Source organism: Malus domestica, chromosome 09, assembly GCF_042453785.1.
Source record: "Malus domestica chromosome 09, GDT2T_hap1".
In the NCBI taxonomy this organism is placed as follows: domain Eukaryota; kingdom Viridiplantae; phylum Streptophyta; class Magnoliopsida; order Rosales; family Rosaceae; genus Malus; species Malus domestica.
This window is the reverse complement of record NC_091669.1, coordinates 28,002,130-28,025,315: the sequence shown is the minus strand read 5'-3', so window position 1 is coordinate 28,025,315 and position 23,186 is coordinate 28,002,130. Positions and strand designations below refer to the sequence as shown.

At 39.1% G+C, this 23,186-nt stretch overlaps 1 protein-coding gene, 2 long non-coding RNA genes and 1 pseudogene across 4 annotated transcripts; 1 reads left to right on the top strand and 3 right to left on the bottom strand.

Annotated features, from left to right (window-relative positions):
* LOC103411718 (4-coumarate:CoA ligase 1-like) overlaps positions 1–23,186 on the bottom strand; it is a 93,446-nt pseudogene that overhangs the window by 49,534 nt on the left and 20,726 nt on the right.
* Positions 3,111–4,233, bottom strand: LOC114827034 (uncharacterized). The gene is made up of 2 exons (XR_011571268.1): positions 3,922–4,233; positions 3,111–3,650 (listed from the first exon to the last, which is right to left on the bottom strand). It is a non-coding gene; the product is annotated as an uncharacterized lncRNA (long non-coding RNA).
* LOC139188088 (uncharacterized) lies at positions 5,811–6,274 on the bottom strand. Its single transcript, XR_011571269.1, has 2 exons — positions 6,230–6,274; positions 5,811–6,101 (listed from the first exon to the last, which is right to left on the bottom strand). It is a non-coding gene; the product is annotated as an uncharacterized lncRNA (long non-coding RNA).
* Positions 9,115–16,249, top strand: LOC103444043 (uncharacterized). 2 transcript variants are annotated; one of them, XM_008382950.4, is made up of 11 exons: positions 9,115–9,276; positions 9,807–10,029; positions 10,251–10,408; positions 10,496–10,641; positions 10,839–10,901; positions 11,005–11,097; positions 11,223–11,384; positions 11,918–12,009; positions 12,256–12,380; positions 14,700–15,414; positions 15,983–16,249. In XM_008382950.4, the coding sequence occupies exons 1-11, from the start codon at positions 9,186–9,188 to the stop codon at positions 16,047–16,049; spliced, it is 1,935 nt and encodes a 644-aa protein (XP_008381172.3). In that variant the 5' UTR covers positions 9,115–9,185; the 3' UTR covers positions 16,050–16,249. The 2 variants fall into 2 exon arrangements, with proteins under 2 accessions (XP_008381172.3, XP_028964282.2); XM_029108449.2 differs by having other exon boundaries at positions 9,120–9,276; positions 14,598–15,414.

The window sequence follows — 23,186 nt, the reverse complement described above, 5'->3', positions numbered from 1 at the left end:
CTCAGCACCTGGAAGAATCCTAGAAGAAAGAGGCACTAAAGATTGATCATGTGGCGCCTCAAAACTTCGTCGAACTCCAAATGGTGAAGGAAAAAAGTGCCTCTTGAATGTAGCCACAAACTTTTAATGGTCACTTTGAATCCGACCTTTGGAGTCCTGCAGCTGATTAAGCTTCCTCTTCATGCTCGTCAAATAATTATTTGGAAGCATGTGCAAATCTCTATTTTTGCGCTTGAGCTGTCTAATCTCTTGTTTAAGATTTTCCACCTAGGCAGTCAATGATCCAACTTGGTAAGCTCGAGCAAGTAGACGTTGGCCCATGTTAGATACAGAGCCCGCACACTTAACACTGAGAGCCCATGAGTCTTGAACAGCCAACTCATCAGACCGCCTTGAAAGTAGCCTATTATCTCTAGGAGTGAAAAGGTTCCTAGATACAACCATAGCCATTGTTGCATCCCTCATCACGGAGTCTTCAACTGTAAGGGGCCATTAGAAGATAAGAAGGATAGGCGCCATAAATTACCCTAACGCGGCGCGCTTGTATCGCTCCTAAGACTCAAATCAAAGCAAATGTTAGACAAGTAGGCCATTTTAAAAAAATGGTAAAAGAAAAGGGTTGGATGTAGTAAAATCTCATAAATACACTGGAGACAATTTTCATGAGCGGGTAATCTTCAAAGTGTGCATGTTGGATGTGATCGATACCTCTATAAAAGGATAGGCAACACAACCACCAATTAAAAAAAATCGAAGAGACACCATTCTCCGAATTTCAAAAGCCGAATTTTCCTGCATAAGGTCCATCAACACTTTTCAGACGCAATCTCAGCTTGTCGGATAACACGTGCAACTTTGTCAAAGATCTCTGACAGAGTTGAAAACGTGTGAAGTTCGCTATTCCAACTATCGCACTTTTGCCGACAAACGTGGGTGACAAGGCCACATCTGCACCACTACCAGCTATTGAGAAATTCCTATATAGGTCGACCTTCATCCTCTATGGCAAGGAACACATCCAAAATGCTTAACTTTTCTTCCTTGCTAAGGATACATCTGTGACTAAACCTCTCAACATACTCAGTTTTCTTCCTCCCTGAAAATACCTCTTCAACCAAGTCACACCAGAGCAAACGTATCTCATATCATCAAGGTTGAAAGCAAGAGTATTTCATAGCATGCTTTCTTTCTGTCCTTTTCTTTGGTCTTGGTCTTCCCTGAAGGACGAGGAGAAAGAAAGCAATCAGTTGGCACTTGCAATCAAGCTTCCAGTCAGGAACCGATTGCCTGGAATCCCTTCCATGATTTCTTACCTAGCATTGCTATCAAGTACTCATCTTCAAATGTTGATGTACTTCCAAAGAAGATACCAGATGCCTAGAGAACATATAAGGCAAGTGAAAATGATACATCAAAGTATGTGGAGACAAGCGCAGCAAATACATGTGCTGATTCATCCGCTACTTCTTCAAAAGAAAAAATATCTCATATCATCAGGGCCGAAAGCAAAGGTATCTCATATCATGCTTTTTCCCTATCTTTCCCTTTACCCTTGCTCTTACCTGCAAGACAAGGAGAAAGAAAGCAATCAGTCAGAACTCGAAATCAAACCTCCGATCTAGAACTGATTGCCCGATCGCTTACCTAACATTACTCTCGAGTATTCATCGTCGCTGAGAAGTAATGTTTTGAAAGACCACTCAAATGCAAAGGTTGCATTCCACTCTTGCATCGGGGACAAATACCGCAAGAGATTGAAGCAAAATGATCAATGATGAGCTGGAACAAATCACTATAGCACGATGCCCTTCCCTGTAGAACTGCATAATCCAGACAGAGGAGTCTAAGGCAAGTCCAAGCCCGACATCGTAGCTCTAATCGAAGAGCTCGAGAAACTTCAACAACCTTTCGCTGGTACCGTCGCCAAAGAGCAAAGCCTCGCCGTGCAATGCCGTTAAATCACCCCTGCTTCTTCAAAAGAAAAAATATCTCATATCATGCTTTCTCTCTATCATTTTCTTTGTCCTTGTTCTTACTTGCAGGATAATGAGAAGGAGAGCAATCAGTTAGCACTTAAAATCAAGCTTCCAGTTAGGAACCGACTACCTTGAACCCCTTCCCTGATTGCTTACTTAGCATCGCTCTTAAGTACTCATTTTCAACTGCTAATGTGCTTCTAAAGAAGATACCATGTCTGCCTGGAGAACAAATAAGAAGAGTGACGACGAAACATCAAGCTTGGGGATAATCAACAAACACAACAACTGCACGTGCTGGTTCATCCCTAACAAAGCTGAATCTCACTTGCCAGGTGAAGCCGCTCGTGGTCCTATTTAAATTCAAGATCAAGCCTCGATGGCCTTTGAAGAGATCAAAAGTCCGATTCAAGATCAAGTGTCCACCACCTTTGAATATCATACCATTAACCAAACTGCTCGGGTATGAATTGGAAAAATTGAACAAAGAAACAGACCATCACCTCCACCTTGTGCCTGTTTGCCATGTGTCTGAATCCTGAAAACCGCTTGTGGTCCTATTTAACTTCAAGATCAAGCCCCAACGACCCTTGAAGAAATCACAAGTCCGATTCAAAATCAAGTGTCCACCGCCCTTGAATCAAATTCAGCTCCAGATAAAATGAGTAAGTTCAAACCCTTAGAGGAAACCAGAAAACCCTCCAGCCCAGTTTAAGATTAAGCCTGTGGAAAATCAACATTTGGAAGAAACCAGAAAACCCTCCAGCCTAGTTCAAGATTAAGCCTGTGGAAAATCAACAGTTGGAGGAAAATCTTCCAGCCAAATTCAAGATCAAGCTCCGACGGCCCTTGAAGAAACTTTCAGCCCAATTCAAGATCAAGCCTTAACAGCCCTTGGATCGACATCTACATTAAGAGATTTCAAAACGCATCTTCTATACATGACAAGCACATGTATACGACGCGCCTTGAAGTGGGGGTATTTGTAGACATCGAAATTTCGGTGAAATAAATCTTGATCAATAATTAAAATTCCAACGTTCATCTGTCACATAAATTTTACACGTAGCATGTGACTGAACGAAAAATCGAAAATCATCGAAAAAGTCATCAAATATGACACGTATCAACACCTGGCATAAATGATTTATTTCATTTTGATTATTTAAATCCAAAAATCAAGTTTTGGAATTCTATAAATAGGAAGCCAAGGCATTCATTTTCAGGGATGAATTCACATCACACCAAAACCCTGAAGCTTTGAAACTCTAAAGCTCCCAAGCAAATCCCGGAGGATCAAGAAAGCTCTCTTCGTTTTTCGTCAAATCCTCCTTTAAGATCAAGCCCCAACAGCCCTTGAGGAACTTCCACCAAATCCTCCTTCAAGATCAAGCCCCAACAGCCCTTGAAGAACTTCCACCAATTCAAGATCAAGCCCTGACGACCCCTTGAAGAAAGCGTTCATTGTTCATCACCTGTTCATCCTAAGATCAAGCCTTGAAGGCCCTGTGATCAACATCACAATCCACAAATCTACACTTTACGAAGATCGAATCAAAGGCTAAAGTTGTAGAAGAGATTGTAACCCCAAAATCATTAATACAAAATATTATTTTGTACAAGTGTTCTTATCTCATTCGTCGCAGGAATTTCTGTATTTACAGCTTTTCTACTCTGCAATCAAACAAAAACCCCAATTGAACAAAAACTGAAAAATAACTCGAAACAAAACAATAAAAACCCCCAAAAATTAACAGAAAATAGCAAGCAAGAAACCCAATTGAATAAAAAAATGCAAACCCACAAATCCAATCGAAACCCAGATGCAAATTTCACCAAATTAAAAAAGCTCAAACAAGAAAATTAGTTCTTGCACACAAAAACAAGCACACCCAAATAAATAATTGATCAAAATTTGCGAGCTTTAAACGAAAAGAGCTTTTACCTGTGGAAACTGGAAAGATAGCATTTTGTGGAAAGAAGTTGCTCTCTGTGTTTGCATAGTATGCGCTCCACTCTCGTATGACCCCGAGCCGGAATAACACGACCTGGAGAACAAGAGAGATTGGTGGGAGGAGACGCCCTTTTCAGATCTGGTTCGTGATGGTTTCGCAAGGGTTTTGCGAGAGGGCGAGAGTCTAATTGTGTGAGGAACGCAGAAGAAGGGAAGGTAGGATAAAGGAGGACAATGTTGGTAAATTGAAAAATTCATTAATGAGTTACTGTTCATCCATGTTTCTCAAAATAAGCTGCTTTTTTGCAGCTTTAGGATTTTAGTTTTTTTTCTTCTGAAACTTTGAAATAAAGCTGAATTGGGGTGTTTACCAAACACCAAAAACTTTCTTAGCTTTTTTTCATACCAACTTTTTTTAAAATCACCTCAACCCCAAACCATACCTAAAAGCTGTTGTTGTCAACCCACACCTGCAATGTCAAACTTAGGTCACGAGCATGTTACGCATTGCAATGAAATTATTAAGGTTGTCAAGAAATAGTACGTTACCAGCCAGCAATCATAAGAGTATATGAAGTGGAATGATCTGAAACTTCTGCTGCATTAAATGAAAAAGGATTGCATGGATGTCTCGTAGCTCACATACAAAGAAGAATCAGTTAAATAGTGGTACAGAGGCAAGGGAAGGACATACGCATAACCAAGAGTGGCTCTACTGATGAGTCCAAGAAGCAAAGAACCTTGAAACAGCATGCCAGGAACCTGCACCAACTCTCCCGTAGCGTTGGGATTAGACGAGAGCAGCAGACCTACAGCAAACGTTGACAATGACAGTCCAGCACCAGCAAAAGGGCCCGCCAGTGATATGTCGACTTTTGTGCTCCGATCAGGAATAATGGATTTAAACAACAAAACCAGTGACAAAACCAGTGAACGATGAGAATAAATTGTCTGAATCACCTTTAAGTACAAACAAGGGAGATAAGGGAGTCTAGGCGCACAGATGACCTAGTTCGAGCAAAGGTAGTCACAAATCTAGCTCAAACTACTGCACCAAGTACAACATACCTATAGCTACAACTATCACATAAATATAAAAGTCCTAAACTATTCAAACTTACAATACGGGAGAAATGGAAAAGTCAGAAACTCATGACTCAGAAGTCGGAACAGAATAAGCCAACACTGTCTTAAATAAAATGTGTAAATCGTGTCTGGGATGGGGAGCGGCAGGGGTAAGAAGTACATTACAAAGATCAAATTTACATTATTCATTCGGAATGACCTGCTCCTACTCAGATCGTATACTAAACAACAGAGACAAGTCTCTTAAATGGACATGGTTCGGATTGCTATACTTGGATTATTAGAGGTACCTGAGTTATTGCACCGAAGCTGCCAAGAGTAATATTAGGAATAAAGGAATGCTAAGTTTTACTTTCTTTCGGAAAGCAGCCACAAAATGCCCAACTTCCTGCATACAATTAACTCCATCGTAATCACATTCAAATAAGAACAAAAGTAAAATTCAAATAGGAAATCACAATTTACAAAATATTGACTAATTCGTCAAAACTCAAAAAATCATTTGGAGAAGGTCTAAATTGACAGAATTTTTTTAAAAGAAAATGACATAATTTTCATTTTTCACACAAAGCATACGCAAGTCATCAGATTTTTTTTTCACTTAAAAGTGACACAATTGAGTATTTACTTATCGTTCATTTTATTCACTAGCATGCTCTGTCTTGAAACTGACAGAATTGAGTATCTACTTATTCTTCAACGTACATCGTCAGGTAAGTGAACTTGAACAATAAGCATGCTCATTTTATTCACAATCAAATCTAGTATTATACATAACAACGTAAAGAAACATCACAATAAATCAGCTCTCTGTTTCATTGGCATAGGCTTAAAGATTCTACTTGGTGGACAAGAAAGAGCACAGTGTGATAGCCAATATATAGAAAGAAATATACATTTTAAATTTGAACCAAACCCAACAAACAGCAAGACATCTCGCCTATATGAAACAGTAAAACGCCCAAAACACCATATGCTACAGGCAAAGCCGAATCTACATATGGGAATAGCAACTCCATATCTGGTGGGTCAACGGCATTTGGATCTGTGAAGTATTTCACCACCTCTGGTGGAAGTCTATTTATCTGTTCAAAATAATGCATGAATATAAGTAGATACTCTAAAAATGAGAAAGAAAGCAATTGTTAATGGACCATTTATAGCATCACAAAACACATAAAAAAAAAATAAAAAAAAACGCAAGTTAGCGTACCTGAGATGCAATTCCTAATTCCACAGAGGATCCAATTGTTAGAAGTAGGGGTGAAACTCGAGCAGGTTGGTGGGTTGGGCGGGTTGGAAGGTCAACCCAATCCTAACCCAACTTTTACAATTCAGGATTGGGTTTTAATCGGGTTCATTCGGGCTTGGATTTAAACCGGTTCGGGTTTATTTGGGTTGGGTTCGGATTGTCCAACTTTTTCAAGTTTTAATCGGGTTCATGCAAAGTTTGAATTAAAATACAAGAAATACCAAAGCTAGTACCAAAAGAAAAGAAAAAAAAAAAAGGAACACTTCATCAACAACTGTAAGATCAAAGTTTGATTCTACAGCAGTAATTCCTATTGTTATTGTTCTAATACAAAATAGCAATTAGTCTCTTTCTCATAAATGTATACATATATTTATTCGTTCTTCAGCATGTATGATAGATAGCTGATTACTAAGTTTCCTTATTGCAGAGAAGGTGATGATCAGTAGGCGGCATTTGCAAATAAAGTTCAGCACGTAGGGGTGGCCACGGTCCGGTTCAGCTTGGTTCCACTCTCAAAATGGAATCGGAACAGGAAAATTTCAACGGTTCGGTTCAGTATGGTTCTGTTTAAATTTATTACTAAAATCATACAGTTCGGTTCATGAAGGTTCTGGTTCGGTTCATGCCGGTTTACGGTTCTAACCAAAATTATATATATGTTTTTTCTAATTTTCTACTTCTAATACCAAACACATATTTCAACAACAAATTCAAGTAAATTTAAGTTTCCACTACTAGATCTAGAAGATTTATGACCAGAAGATAGAAAGTGTGCATATAAATATAAATCAAAATATAGAAAGGCTCATATCAAGACCAAAGTGTAGATCTTAAATTAAAACTAAAATGTACATAATGCATAATAAACTGGAAAATAATGGAGAAAAATATTGTAGGGGGAGAAAAGTGATAAAACAACAAAGAAGTGAAGAAAAATATTGGGCTTATGCACATGGTCTTCTTGGAAAAATGTCTTATTTATATAAAAAAAATAATAATAAAACAATAATTTATATTAAAAGCGGTTCGGTCCGGTTCTTAATATTTCCAAACAATAATTTATATTAAAAACGGCTCGGTTCAATTTTTGTTTCGGTTTTGACTTTTTTGGTCAACGTGGTTTTTTATGGTTTTTTTTGTCATGGTTTGATTTAGTTTTCCGGTTTGGCGATTTTTATGCCCACTGTGACATCCCACATCGCCCAGGGGAGTGATCCTTAAATGTATATTCTCATCCCTACCTAGCACGAGGCCTTTTGGGAGCTCACTGGCTTCGAGTTCCGTAGGAACTCCGAAGTTAAGCGAGAAGGTGGCTAGAGTACTCCCAGGATGGGTGACCCACTGGGAAGTTGCTCGTGAGTTCCCAGAAACAAAACTGGGAAGTTGCTCGTGAGTTCCCAGAAACAAAACCGTGAGGGTGTGGTTGGGGCCCAAAGCGGACAATATCGTGCTACGGTGGTGGAACGGGTCCGGGAAGTGATCCGCCCCGGGACGGGATGTGACACCCACCCTTATCAGCATGGTAAACAAAATAGACGTACCAGGCGCCTGGAGCATGACATTGACCCCAATGCCAAAAGCTTCAACAATATTAGTTACACCCATAATGAAAGGATATGGGTTTTTGGACGTCCATTTGGGTGTATTAATTGATATGGGGTTGGGTTGGGTTGGGGATGGACGGGCAAATGATCAACCCAACACAACCCAATCAATGAACGGGTTTGAAATCGGGTAGGGTTCAGACGGGTTATAACTAAAAAAATACCAGCTTGTTTGGATTTAAAGTCGGGTTGAACATGGGCAGGTTCGGGTTAGCCTAACCCAAGTTGCACCCCTAGTTAAAAGGAATAATAAGAAAAAAAATAAAAACCCAAGGATTTCAATTTTTTATTTTTTTTCGGTTTTGATTGCATACAATCTTCACAATGATGCATAAACCCAACTTTACACGTTTCGAATTATACTATTCTTCTTAAATTATGTTCTCAATTCTTATATATTGTGGTAAAGTGATAATTGTGCGAGAAAAAAAAAATAACAGAATTATAGTTTCTGCACCTTGACTTGCACGAAGCCACAACTTGAAGCAGTTTAAGCTGCGTTGTCGAGCCATGGTTGCAAGCCGTTAAAGTTGAGCCATTCCTATTCAAAAACCCTAGGACCAAAAAAACGCTGTTTTTGCGTCGTCTCTGTCCTCCATACTTGGGTCGTTAGCTGAGTCGCCTGAAGTTTGAACCCCGACAATATTTTACCATTTTGTCAAACAGGAAAAGTATCTTGAAGTATACTCATTTGATATTAATGTACACTTTTTCATACGATCAAGATCATTTGTCCAACTGGGTTTTTTTGCCTGACGAGATTTTGATGAGGCATCCATTGTGAGTTGGCCATACCTTTGTGTGTATCCTACTTCCGTCCTAAAGATGTTAAGTTTTGACTTATTACATTTACTCACATTTTTCCTTAGAATATGAGTCTTGTTTCATATTGGGTTTCAATTTTGTGAAGTTTACTCCACTATGCAATTTCTTAAGTGAAACTAGCGTGTTTTCTATCAGTGCTTATGAGACCAAGTATAAGAAAATCCCAATGATTACCGTGCCTTTGGGCAGCCAAAATCCAAGCTCTTTTCTTCAAGGCCCAAAACATGAAGCTTTTCCTTCCTCAATAAGAAATCTTTCTTCAAAATTTGGAATTAGAAACAGAAAAAATAAAAAAAAATTAATGAAAAAAATTTGAAAATTTTGAGTTTTAATTAAAAAGATAAAAAAATGTTGTAAATAATTAATATTAAAAATGATTTTTTAGAGTAAAAATATTATTTTCCGTACCGAATATTTGTTGATGGACACTTTTTAGATCAAAGCTTTCTAGGAACGCAGAGAGAGAGTAGCGAGTGTGCGATGCAATGGGCTCTTCTCTCTCCTCCGCCATTCTCATTCTTCTCTTTGCTTTCTGTCTCTCTGTTCCGACCCTCTCACTTGCCACCGAGCTCGAGGGTATCTATCTCTATATTGTGAATTTTTGTTCAGTATTGCTCGTCGCCGCCTGTTTGTTTCCCGAGAAAATTTTAGGAAAATCAGTGAAATTTTGATGTTTGAGTATGTGGGTTGTTTACTTATTTCCATTTTAAGAGAGAAAAACTTGCACTTTGACTTGCTCTGCATTTATTTCCTGTGAAAATTATTACGTTTTAGTCTCACTTTTGTTGTTTCTTTACGTGTAAGGCAGATAGAGGGTTAGGGTTTCGTTATGCCTCTTTAGGGCTTATTTCGGTTGCTGTATTGCTTGAGGGAAATGTCAAGTTGTTAGCCGGTTAGGGTTTAAAAAATGTCGACTTTTTGGCCTTTAAAGTGGAATGTTAGTTTCAATATTGTAGCGTTGATTTTGAGTTTTTAATCTGCTATAGCTAAACAGTATGTCCATTATAATTTTAGGGATTTGAACTTTGAAGAGTTCGAATATCTCGTGTACTTTGATATTTTGTTTGCATATTTGAAACTAACCTTTACCAATATTGAAATCACAGGTGTTGATATTGAAAACCCAGTACTAGAAGTCATCCCAGCACCTCTTTCTGAGCACTCAGCTGTGCCTGGTTCTAAAGATGTTTTATTTTGTGAACGGGCACGAGTTTCTGGTATATCCAGGTTAAAACTTGGGAGTTATGCAAGTTCACTTAAGATCACCTTGTTTACATCTCTTGTAATCCCGGAGAGGTTGCAGAGCAAAATTCAAGTCTGTTTTCATAGGTGAGTGAAATGTCTCATCTTTACTCTACTGTGACAATCATTTTTGTTTTTTTAGGATAATTGTGTTTTATTGGTTGAGTTATGACTGCACCATATGCTACCCCTCCCTCCCTCTCTCGGTTTCTCTTTCCCTTACTCATTTTCTCTAGTCGCACTCTCACACACACGCACACCTTTTTTGTGTGGATTGTTTTGTCTCACTCATGAATTTTTTTTTACAGGAATAATACGCTTGGATTATGTCAGTGTGTAGAGGATGATTGGAAAAATCTTCAGAAAGGGTTATGGAGCTCTGTCATGTCGCCTTATGATGAAAGATATGTCGATGTCAAGTTCATTGGCAAAATACCTGACTCTGTCACCATAACTGTTGAAGAAGGTCTGATAAAAATAGAAGTGTGGCTGACTATAATTGCTTATGCTACAATTTGCAGGCTCTGATAGTTATCTGTTTTTGTCTGTACAGATTTTCAGAGATGGCGCCTTGTGTGTCTTGCACTGGGATTTACTTTACTATTGTTGGCACCAATTGTCAGCAATTGGGTACCTTTTTATTATAGCACTTCAATGGTTATAGGAGTTTTTATGGTCATGATAATCATTCTCTTCCAGGTAATTTTTTGTGTGATTCCGATGTATTTTTGTTTGACTTGGATGCTCTTAGTTTTTCATTGGGTAGTTTGAATTTCAGATCTCCTATAAAACGAATTGTAATTACAGGATTTTGTGATCATTATCTTTCACCTGCAGTTTTAGCTTGCAAATTTGTAGGTAATGTTTTGCATCATTGTTTGTTTTTAATCTTTCAGGGAATGAAGCTGTTGCCAACTGGAAGGAAAAATGTCCTCTATCTTACCATATATGGATCAGTGGTAACAATTGGTGTCATGAAGTTTACTGTTGCTTCATGGTAACTTATTAACCTCATGTAATTGACAGTACAAGTAATTCTTACAATTTATATGCCTTTGACAGCTTGGAGCAGGATCTTTCCTTGTTCCTCAGTTTTCACTGATGGTAAATTCTATTCGTTTGAGTTTTGGGCTAAGTGAAGAGATGCATAACCCAGTAAGAATTGGTTCCCTAAATCTTATATTCGCAAAATTCTCATAAATATCTAGACAAATTGTCTGCTTCTGAAACTTTCTCTTTGGATCACTTTATTGTCTTGGCTTCTCGTGTTTTTCTGCCAGGTCTCTATATTTTTACTAGTGGGAATTATCCCTGCGGGAGCTGCATTAGGGTACTGGATTGTGAGGGAGTTTGTTGTCTCAAAAGATGGGACAGTAGATGTTGGTATAGCACAATTTGTCAAGTGGGCTATGCGTATCATTGGAACAACCTCCATCTTTCAGGTGTTCTCTCGCATTCCTTTTGGCTGTATTCTTGATATTCGAGTACGAATGTTTGCCTGCTTAATTAAACTATGTGGGGTAGAAATTTGTAACGGTACTTGATGTACCTTGCTAAAATTATTTGGGGGACTTTTTATAGCTGATATGTGTCCAAGGAGAATCATTGGAATTTTTGGATAATAGGGCCATGTCTTTGTGTACTAAGATTTAGCTAGTAGATTATTGGACACTCAATACTCAGTAGACATGTACAGCATGTCACTTTCCATAGCCAAGTGCAATACACCTAGATTGTGTTTCTTGTCTATTACTTGTCCCTTTGAGGATCAATTTTTAGATCATAGAAACACCATTTATTGCCTGGCACCATTAGGACAATGTTACTTGAAACCTTGTTTTTATTTAAATTTGTCTTATGGACCCACAGGCACTTACGACTGAATTGGTTATTCAGTAATCTTATGTTAAAGTAAGTTTTATAATTTGATGTAATTGCCAAAATATTTGGTTATTGATTCTTTTCATTTTTTCAGAGCACTCTCGATACTCCTTTAGCAATGGGCGCTTTGGTTTCTTACTGGATTATCATCAAGTTGATTACTTCTTTGAAATGGCATCTCAAATTGTAAGTCATACATTCTTTACCCGCGTACTTCTTGTTATTACAGAAGTGAATGCGTTTTAGCCAAAATAAGTTTTAACTTTTTGTGTGGAGCTATATTTTTCTTGAAGTTTAGATTTCTGGCTAGGTTTTGTATTTGGAAGGTAACATTAGCAGTCGAAGAAAGCTCAGTTAGATGAATGGCTGTGTCCCCTGATCATTGATAAAGGGTTTTGTCACATTAAAACATTTTACCATCATTTCGTGCAGTCATCAGTCGGATGCTTGGAGTGGGAGTCCTTGGCTGCAGAAGGGAAAACAGGTCAAGGGTAGACAAAGTCGTCTAGGATTTCTTAGCAGGAGTCTATCTGCTTGGTCTGACTCTCCTGTTAAAGGTATTTTTATTTTATGTGCTGTTACGTTTATGCATATTTTGACTGATTTGCCGTTGCAGCTACTCAGTAGTTGTTTTATTATGTACTTTAATGAAGAGTTTGTGTTGGTTATTTGTTCTGCCTATTTAGAAAAAAACTGAGTTGACATGCAAAATGCAGAATATCCATTCCCTTTTCAGCTTTACGTATCATGCAAGAGTGTAGGAGTGTATGGTCAGCGTACCATTGTACACTTTAAATTATGCTATTTGTTTCTGTTTGTTGCACGTGTCATGACATTCATACGAGGAGCGCGCAAATGCTCTTAATCAGGTTGGATAGACTTGAAGTCGTTGCTAGAGATGTCATTTAGGTATAAAGTTAGTGTGCGTAGTATCATGTTCATCCAGACAACTAACTTTCCCACATTTGTACCTAACCATGTATTTAATTGAATTTGGTCACATGTATACAAGAAACATGATTCAATTAACTCATATTCAAGGACAATATTGATAAGATGATCCATAACTAAAACAAACACCAAACTGGAATCCAAGAACATAGAAAAATGTTCACAAAGTAAATCAAAATTATTGAGGGGATTCGGCCAACAAGGCCATTCATGTCAAAATTCTACTCTTCCAACGGTGTTCGGTGGAGCAAAATTAGTTTTACATATTGACTACGAGAATGGTACTCCTTAACGACATTGGGAGAGAGGCACGAACAGGTGCATAACCAATGATCTATTCCATTGAGACAGAAGTAGATTCTGCAGGGTTGAGGTTCGGAAATATTATCGTTTATTCTTGAAGTTTTAGGTCTTAGGTGCCAAGGATCACGCTTCGGGCATGATGTCACACCTTGGCAAGCCCTGATTTTACCATATGTTGTAAAAACAAACTCGAATGTGAGAGAGATAGACCCAGACTTGGGTTTGGTAGGCTCCAGCTGGAGGGGTCTGTTCAGTAGGCCTTTGCTGAAGCAGAGCAATACCGTTTGGTGCATCTTTGCCGAAGTAGAGCATGCCCTTCGGTGCATCCCTGCCAAAGTAGGGCATAACCATTCGGTAGACTCTAGTCGAAGCTGAGTCTATACCGTTTTCTCACATTTATGGTAGTAATTAGATCCAAGAATTTGGTAAACTTCCGCTTTCTACACTGTTGCTTTAGGAACGAGTTAGAAACATGGAAGGATGAGAAAAATATTCTCCAGTCAAAATTTGATCGGATTTATAAACTTTAGAATCATACTCATTCATGGAATCCTCGTTCGGGAGGTAATTCAGTTTGTAATGCTTCAGGTATAAGTCTTGAAATGAAGATCATGGTGGAGGCTTATTTAGCTTTTCCGTGCCATTGTTGGTTACAATAGTTTCTCAACCTCTAGATAGTTAAGTGGAGATTCACGTCTTGTACCCACATAAAGTGGTTTCTGTTAGAAACGTCCAAATTAGTGAGATCGAACTTGTGATGGTTCGACAATCCATTGAATGGAGGGAACAAAATTGTGAATAATGCTATAGGAAATAAAATATCCATAAGCATCAAAGTTAGAACATTCGGGTTCTAAGACATGATATACATGAAAAATTCGGGTTTTCATGGGTGTATTATAACTCTAATAGGATAATTTCTAGTCTAAGAGATGTGGTACAATCCCATAAGGATATCTTAGATATGTTAGGATTTACACAATCACATTCCTAATCTAATAGGACTGCAACAGTTTGTTATTTTTATTAGTAAAAAAAGTTTTATTAGTCGTTGCAGGGCAAAAAAATGGTGAAATTATTTGAGTTAAAGGATAACAAAATTAGGTTTTGTTATTCTAAGGCAAAAAAATGGTGAAATTATTTGAGTTAAAAGATAACAAAATTAGGTTTTATTCTAAGACAACTGGATAATTATATAATACACACACACACATACATACTAGAGAGATATTCCTACCAAAGCAAATCAATGCCCCAAAAGATAGAAACCTCTCAAGGAAGGAAGGATCAGTACTACTAAAGACCAAACTTCCGGAAAGATAAAAACCCCTGCATCAGATGACCTTCTTAGCCAAGTTCGTTGTAAAAGCAATCCCACTTCCTAGAAAGTCATCCTAAACTTCCCCGATATTTTGTTACCATTAATAAAGTAACCTAAAAACAAAAGTGGCATTTATTTTATATAATATATATAGTAGTGGAGATGAAGAGTAAACTTGTAGCGTATCATATGGCACAAGTGAACGCATCCTCGTCTGGTGATCTTCATCTGAATGTAGACGATTTCTACTTTTCCGCACTCTTTGATGACGAAACTTATGACGAGTCTGAGCCGGTTTCAGATTCCAAGTACACACAAGAGTTGCAGTTCCAAGAGGCTCTAATGTCCTCTTCTGCAATCACCTCCCAATCGACACACAATGGCGGTTCCTCTTCCTCTTCATCATCGGCAACAATCCAAGCAACCCAAGCAATCCAATCCAACCCACCACAACCATCAACACAAATCCTTTGTGAGATTTGTGTTGAAATGATAGAGGTTGACGAGATGTTTCAAAATGAGGGCTGCGTTCACTCCTTCTGCTCTGACTGCATAACCAAGCATGTGGCATCCAAAATCCAAGCAAACATTCACATAGTTTCGTGCCCTGGCTTGGACTGCAGGGCTGTGCTGGAACTTGATGCTTGTATGCCAATACTTCCCAAAGAAGTAATAGAAAGGTGGAATGATGCCCTTTGTGAAGCAATGGTTTTAGGGGCACAAAGACTCTACTGTCCTTTCAGTGACTGCTCAACGGTTTTGATGATTGACAACGAAGGTGAGGAAGCTGTAAGAGTGTCCGAGTGTCCCATTTGCCATAGACTGTTCTGTGCACGATGTCAAGTCCCTTGGCATCCAGGAGTTGATTGTGAGGAGTATCGGAGGCTTAACGAGGACGAACGAGGGAGGGCGGATCTTATGGTTAAGGAACTTGCAAAGCAAAAGAAGTGGAAGCGGTGCCCTAGGTGCAAATATTATGTGGAGAAGACTCAAGGTTGTTTGCATATTACTTGCAGGTCAGTTTGCTTAATTTGGTATTATCTGCACAAAGTATTTTAGGCATAGGCAGTTGTTGCTTATTTAGGGCATTTTATCTCTAATTGACATAAAAATTTCATCAATAATTATGTTTATCATCACAATTATGGTTTATCTTGTTGAGAGTATTATCTAACACGATATAATAGTATCAGAGCAGATTAGCCCCGAGTTAAACTTGGTGGCAACACGTTTTCTTATGTTTGGTTTGAGTGACTCCACATACGATGAGGCATGTCGATAGGGTAGTACTCTACATCGGAAATGGAACCCTTCCATTAGTAGTTTTAAAAATCTTAGTCGTCTCCACAAATTGCCAATTAGTTGTCGGTTGGATACACATTCTAACACACTAGTACTTTTATCCTTAAGAGGATTTAGATGATGAATGCGTTTAGTGATGGAATAAGTTTAATGGGGTAAACAGCTAATTAGTTTTGACTGATGATGTTGAAATACTTTATTTAATTGTGGTTAATATAAGGTTTAATGATTTTAGATAGATTACTTGGTGGGAGTTGTGTTTACTGTGTATTGTATTTGCAGGTGCCAATACCAGTTCTGCTATGGATGTGGAGCAGAATGGACAAGTACTCATGGTGGTTGCCAGTGAGATTAAGTCGCGGAAGGCACTCGGCTTGAAGGCGTGTTACTTGTTTTATGACGCTAGAACTTTTATTTATGTACAGAATCGTCAAAAGTCCATCAATATGGGACTTTTGCTTGTAAATTTGCTTCCTAGATATTTGAGGTTGTGTGATGTGTAACATTGCTTTGAATTCCCTTATTAATGTTATTGAGTTTTCTCTTTTCTTTTGTTTTCTTCTTTCGAAATTGGGTGACATCTTTGATCAAGTTTCACAAAATCCCATCTCGAAAATTTTATCGGAAAGAGGAGGGCCAAATAAAATGAAATCTGAAAAAAATTTCCCGGAAGGAGTAGCTGAAAGAAAAAAGACTACCCTTTGATGTCATCTGAAGAATAAGAAGAGTCTCTGCTAATGATCGGGAAACAGTGGTTGAAGATCGGAAATGTGTATTTCGAAATCCCGGTCGCAGCCTCTTCATGGTCTATTGGTTGTATTTAACTAGAATTTGATTTGCGTTATTGTGGGTCCTTTTGATTCGTATGATGTTTTCAATCCTCTGTTTTTCTTTGGTTTTTGGATCCTTTTTCCTCTCAAATCAAAGTTTAATTGAGCTATAATCAAGGGAAGATTAGAAGTATGATTACAAAAAGAACCTCTAAGGGTTTGGTTTGGGATTGTGATGCTTAAAAAAAAAAAAAAAAAAAAAAGCTTATTAAAAGATCTGAAACATTAAATGTGTTTGATTAAAAAAAAAAGTATTTTTAAAAAAAATGTTATAAATGAAAGTAGAAAAACATAGATGCAAAAACAGGGTCTACCATGCTTTAAAAAAAAAAAAAATTTTTTTTTCAAAGCATAGTATTCAATATTCATTTAATGACATTTTCAAATGGCAAGTATACCCCACATGTTTTACAAAATTACAATATTTGCCCCTACATTATTATCTTTGACAATTATTATAGCACATTAAATATCATATACTTTTTAGTCATTTAACATATTCAAAGCAATTTATATAAAAGTTTATCAATCACTCGGACACCTTTTTATTTATTTATTCTATTAAAAGTACTTTTACAAAAAAAAAAAAAAATACCAAACACTCAACAACTTTATTTTATAGTTGTTTATTTTTATAGCACAGTAGAAGTAGTTTTTTTTTAAAGCATAACAATACCAAACTAGCCCTAAGATTATGGATTTGGTCTGCATCAAGAATTTAACAGAATTGGGGTACTTCGAAGGGATTCTTGGGTACAATCGGGTTATATCTTCTTATTCAAGTCAAGTGACATGTGCCACTCAGTACTACGGTTTGATGATATTCTTTTTCATTTAGAAGTGAGAGGTCTTAGGTTCGAATCTCATGGATGACGAATTCGATACCAAATTAGGCTGCCCATTGTATGACTTAGCCGAACTCCCCTCTCCTTATTGTAAAAAATATCGATGTCCTCAAAAAGAAAAAAAAAGTCATGTGACATGTAATAAGAGACACGCTAATAGAGTGATATACACGCAATTAATTTCATTAGATTCTCTATAATATTTGAGTAGCTACAACTTTTTATCTCTTGATGAATCAACTGTATTACTTTTGTCCCAAGTAATTGAACCTAAAATCTTGATGCAGAAACTAAATAAATTAAAACAAGGGTGTAATACTCATAAGTCCTCCAAATCAAACCTACAGTCTCAATGCGTGCATGAGATGAATATACTGTATCAAGAATATGCATAGTGAATCAGTGATGCGCCTCGCTCATCGTCGGACGACACACTCGAGGATTGTCTCGCACAATGGGAAGCTGTAATCACTACCAGTATATGCAGTTGTTCTGCATTCTTTTCCTTTCCAACTATGATCAGATGGAGGAAGAAGAAAAATTTACTGATATGTACGAGTCTATTTTTTAAGTATGTGATTACCACACTGGATGCCTTATGTACACTGTTCTACAAATTCCCATCTAACGCCGCCTAAGCCCAGCCTAGGTGTTAGGTGGCAGATCAACAACCCGATTACTTCTTAGGCGTTAAAAATTAAGAAAGTGCATCTAGACCTGCTTTGCTACCCACCTAGACCCTGCCTAGATGCTAGGCTCCAACCCGACACCTGATTAGCAGCTAGCGTCTTTTAAAAGCTTGCTTCTGTATAGGTTATTGGTGACCTGCGGGAGAAGGGTTTGCTTTGATGAATCCACACGCTTTCTTCCAGCTACAATTTCTAAAAGAAAACAACAAAGCAATTTCCCAAATGAGGTATTTTCTTTTTCAGATCAACATCTCATTTTCATCTTTTCCTTTTTACTTTGCTACATCTCCACTTGAAGCTATATTGATCAAATTGCCATGTATTAAGGAGGAAAAAACATATGAAGCTATATTTCATTTTCATCTTTTCCTTTTTACTTTGTTACATTATTTATATTCCTCACTTCCGTCTATTAAATCTTTAAATTTCAACTACTAAATATTAAAATATTCATCTACAATTATTAATATCGTGTTGGCGTGTTAATATGGACTGCGATCCAGACATCAACATTATATATGTTGTTAATATAATTACTGATATATTATTGGTATGGCAATCACAATCAGTATAGTGTTGAGTCTCGTCCCACTCCACAAGCAGTGAAGTAAGTTTGACAGACTGAGGTAATATTTAAATAAAATAGAATTTTTACTATTTTTACCCATTTTCTTAAAATGCTCATAAAGTTTACTAGCCTTGTCAATCTCTTTTGAAAAAAATAAAAATCATCACGTCCCTATGTGGGAGGATAAAATCCGGGTTTCGACTCATGGGCCAATCCAAGTCACCTAAGGATGGTGTTATGCAAGATAAACCGTAAGGAAAGCCCACGAGGAACAAGCAGGTGCACGTGTCTAGGTAACCGCCTCCATTACGGAGGATCACCGAGGAAGTGGGAAAGGAAGGTATGACGTGGTGCTTGTTCCCGAAGCATGCAGTCATACTACGAGGACCACTAAGGAAGTGGGAAGGAGAGAGAGATCGTGGTACTTGCTCTCCAGGCATGCAATCCTATAAAGATGGAGTGGAGCCAAAGAGCAAAGGGGGGAGAGAGGAGAACCCGAGAAAATCCAAAGAGTAGAAATCAATCGACTGACTTGAGCGTCGGAGTATCTTTTGCAGGTACCCGCTCGCCAAACTGCGGAGGAAGATTATTTTGGGACATCTCGAAGAAGGATTCGGCAAACGTGAGGATTGCGGTCGACAAATCTGTGGAGGTATTTCTTCTTGTAGGAAATTTCACTCTAACAGTTGGCGCCGTTTGTGGGAAACACAAAATCAAACTACAAACATGACTGGATCCGCACAAGAAGTTCCGAATCCCTCTGAAGGCGTAGGGACTCGATCGGTGCATGCTAGGTCTCAATCACAAAATAGTGAACCCAGTCTTGCCATGGAACAATTTAGAAGGTTAACGAGGGAATTGCGTGAAACAAAAAAGATAGCAAAGGAGGCATTGAAGAAGGCTGAAGCGAGAAATGTCGTAGAAGATGTAGCAGGCACCAAGAGACAACGTGCAGAAGAGGAGGATAAGGAAGGTAGCTCTAGTAGCGCGCCATCCAGTAACTGTGTTGAAGTGACAAAGAATCAGGACGAAGGGGGCTACAGCGGAAAATGATCGAAAAAGGTAAAAGATGTTGATTTGCGAGAACAAATTGAGAAGATTGTGAAGGGATACAAGCCACAAACCCCAGCGGAGCTTGCCTTAGAAGCGGCCAGAGGAATTCACAAATCGCCGTTCACAGAGGACATCCTGAAAGCTAAAAAACCTGCCAAGTTCACCCAACCAAAGTTTAGGTTATTTGAAGGCACGACCGATCCTGTCGAACACATTTACCACTTTCAACAGCAGATGGCACTTGAAGGAGACGATGAGGCCCTCCTGTGCAAGTTGTTCCCCTCAAGTCTTTCAGGATCATCTTTAACATGGTCCAGACAACTGAAATCGAGGTCTATCGGAAGTTTCACAGATCTCTGTGAAGCATTCATATCTCAATATGTTTGTAATCGGAGGCCAAGAAAAGATGTTACGATCTTGTTCAGCACCAAACAAAATGTTGGCGAGAGCCTCAAGAGCTACATGACTAGGTTTACGGAAGAGATGTCTACCCTAGAAGAGTGTGACTCTCACACCGCCGCTTTGGCATTCCGAGAAGGGGTGTTACCTGGAACGAAGATGCGTAAGTCGTTAATCGAGACACCACCATTGGACATGAGGGAGGTGATGGCCCGAGCTGATGGAATCATCAGATTAGAGGAAGAAGAACTTATCCAATCAAAGCGGGCCACTGCGACTATTGCTGCATCTCCAGCGGACACTACCGCACTTACCTTGAAACCCACGGCTCAACCGAGGCAAGAAAGAAGATTTTCACGGGATCCGAAGGATAGGTTTAGTGAAAGATCCAGACTTGATCACCCAACACTAAGCTGACAGTGAGCCTGGGCAAAATTTTTCACGAGAACAAGGGAAAAGGAATCTTTTGTGCGTCGGCCCCAATTCGAACGCCACTAGAGAAGCGAGACAGGAACAAGATGTGCGCTCATCACAACGACTTTGGTCATACCACTAATGATTGTCGAAGCCTAAGGAACCAAGTGGAAACTATGCTGAAGAAGGGGATGTTGTCACAATACTGTATAGAATCGAGAGACGAACACAAGAATGATGGAGGACTTCAAGCAGTAACAGGAAACATTGGAGCGGATGAAAGGTTGTTGGATATCAATGTCATACATGGTGGGCCCCAACCCCCTGAGGGACGTGAAGCGCACTATCAGTCACAAAGACAGGAGGCCGAGAAGTCCAGACGCGTACACAACTTCAGCCCCTGAAGCGTCTAAAGCGTTGGATAATTTCGGAGTCATCTCCTTTAGCCAAAAAGACCTCGAAGGAATTCAATTCCCTCACAATGATGCATTGGTCATAACGCTACGTGTTGCCAATTCAAGAGTGAAAAGAGTAATGATAGATGGGGGAAGCAGCACTGGCGTTCTATTTTGGAGCACATTTAGAAGAATGAAATTAGACGAGAAAGAGATAAGGCCAAACCCAACTCCTATCTATGCATTTGAAGGAACGAAGGCCCAGCCCATTGGAGACGTGACCCTTCCTGTCACGGCAGCAGGTAAGACTCTTTTCGTCACTTTTGTCATCATCGATGCTCCGAGTGCATATAATGCCATTATGGGAAGGGATTGGATCCATCGAATGGATGGGGAAGCGTCAACCAGATGCCAAGTAATAAGGTGTTTGTCGACGGATGGTCAAACGACCATCGACATCAAAGGGGATCAGCTGGAAGCCAGAAAATGCTATAGCATGGCAACAGACATCAAGACAAACAGGGAAGTGCAACAGAGCACGAACCTTCATGAGAATAAACCATTATAGCAATTAGCGGAGGACCCACCACAACAGGATCAGGAAAACGGCGATCAAGAACCCCCAACTATAGAACCATTGAGGGAAGAGGTTTTGGATCCAACCGATCCTGAGAAACGAATATGGGTGTGCTCCCTCCTATCTGATGCGGAAGTCGAAGAGTTGATGAAATTTCTAAGGAACAACGCTGATGTTTTTGTATGGTCTCATAGAGACATGCCAGGAATTGATCCGGAAGTGGCATGCCATCAGTTGAATGTTGATCCGAGTTGTCCTCCACACAGACAAAAGCAGAGGAGATTTGCGCCAGAACTAAATCAGATTATTAGTGCAGAAGTCGATAGGCTCTTCGAAGTTGGGTTCATTCGTGATGTCTGGTGCCCAACTTGGGTTTCGAATGTCGTGGTGGTGGGCAAGAAAGAAAAAGGAAAATGACGCGTGTGTGTGGATTATACCAACCTGAACAGAGCGTGTCAGAAAGATTGTTTTCCAATTCCAAAGATTGACCAGACGGTGGATGCTACGGCTGGGTACGCACTATTGTCTTTTTCTTAGATGCTTATTCTGGTTATAACCAAATTCATATGGCTGTTGAAGATCAAGAGAAGACTGCTTTTATCACTGAGCGTGGATTGTATTGTTACACCGTTATGCCTTTTGGACTTAAGAATGCCGGCTCGACTTATCAAAGGTTAGTGAACAAGATGTTTAAAAATCAAATCGGAAATACAATGGAGGTTTACATTGATGATATGGTCGTCAAAAGCTGAGAAAGGTGCCAACACATTGATCATTTACGCAACACCTTTGACATATTGAGAAGATATAACATGCGGCTAAACCCGGCAAAATGCGCATTCGGTGTATCATCTGGGCAGTTCTTAGGGCACATAGTGAACAAGCGAGGTATTGAACCGAACCCAGCGAAAGTTGAAGCTTTGTGTAACATGCCAGATCTGGTAACACCCAGAGACATTCAAGTGTTAACCGGGCGAATCGCTGCCCTCAGTCGTTTCATCTCACGATCATCCGCTCGATGCAAACCTTTTTTTCAAGCCATACGAAACCGGAAAGGCGATGTGTGGGGGCATGAGCAAAGGGAAGCTTTCGAACAACTGAAGAAATATCTCACGAGCCCATTGTTGTTAACCATTCCCAAGCAAGGGGAGTTGTTATACATGTACCTAGCTGTAAGCGAATGGGCAGTAAGCGCTGCGTTATTCAGAGAAGAAGGCTCGGTTCAATAACCCATATTTTACGTGGGCAAAAGTTTAATCGATGCAGAAAAGAGGTATTCACCCACTGAGAAGATGGTGTTGGCCTTAGTAACCGCAAAGAAGAAGCTCCGTCAGTACTTTGAGGCACACACCATTGTGGTATTAACTAATCAACCGATGAGGGCTATCTTATCTAAACCAGACTTATCAGGAAGGATTACGAAGTGGGCCATCGAACTTAGTTCCTTTGACATAAAGTATCAGCCTCGAAGCGCAGCCGAAGGACAGGTAATTGCTGACTTTCTTGTAGACTGTTATCCTCGTGAAAGTTTGCAGGGTGAATGCGAAGAAATTGCAAAAGCTGACCCTAATGAGATCAAATGGGAGCTTTATGTGGATGGGTCATCCAATCAAGCAGGAGCTGGGGCAGGGATCATTTTAATTTCTCCTGAAGGCATAGACTTAGAGTGTTCGGTTCGGTTGGATTTTCTTGCATTAAATAACGTGGCGGAATACG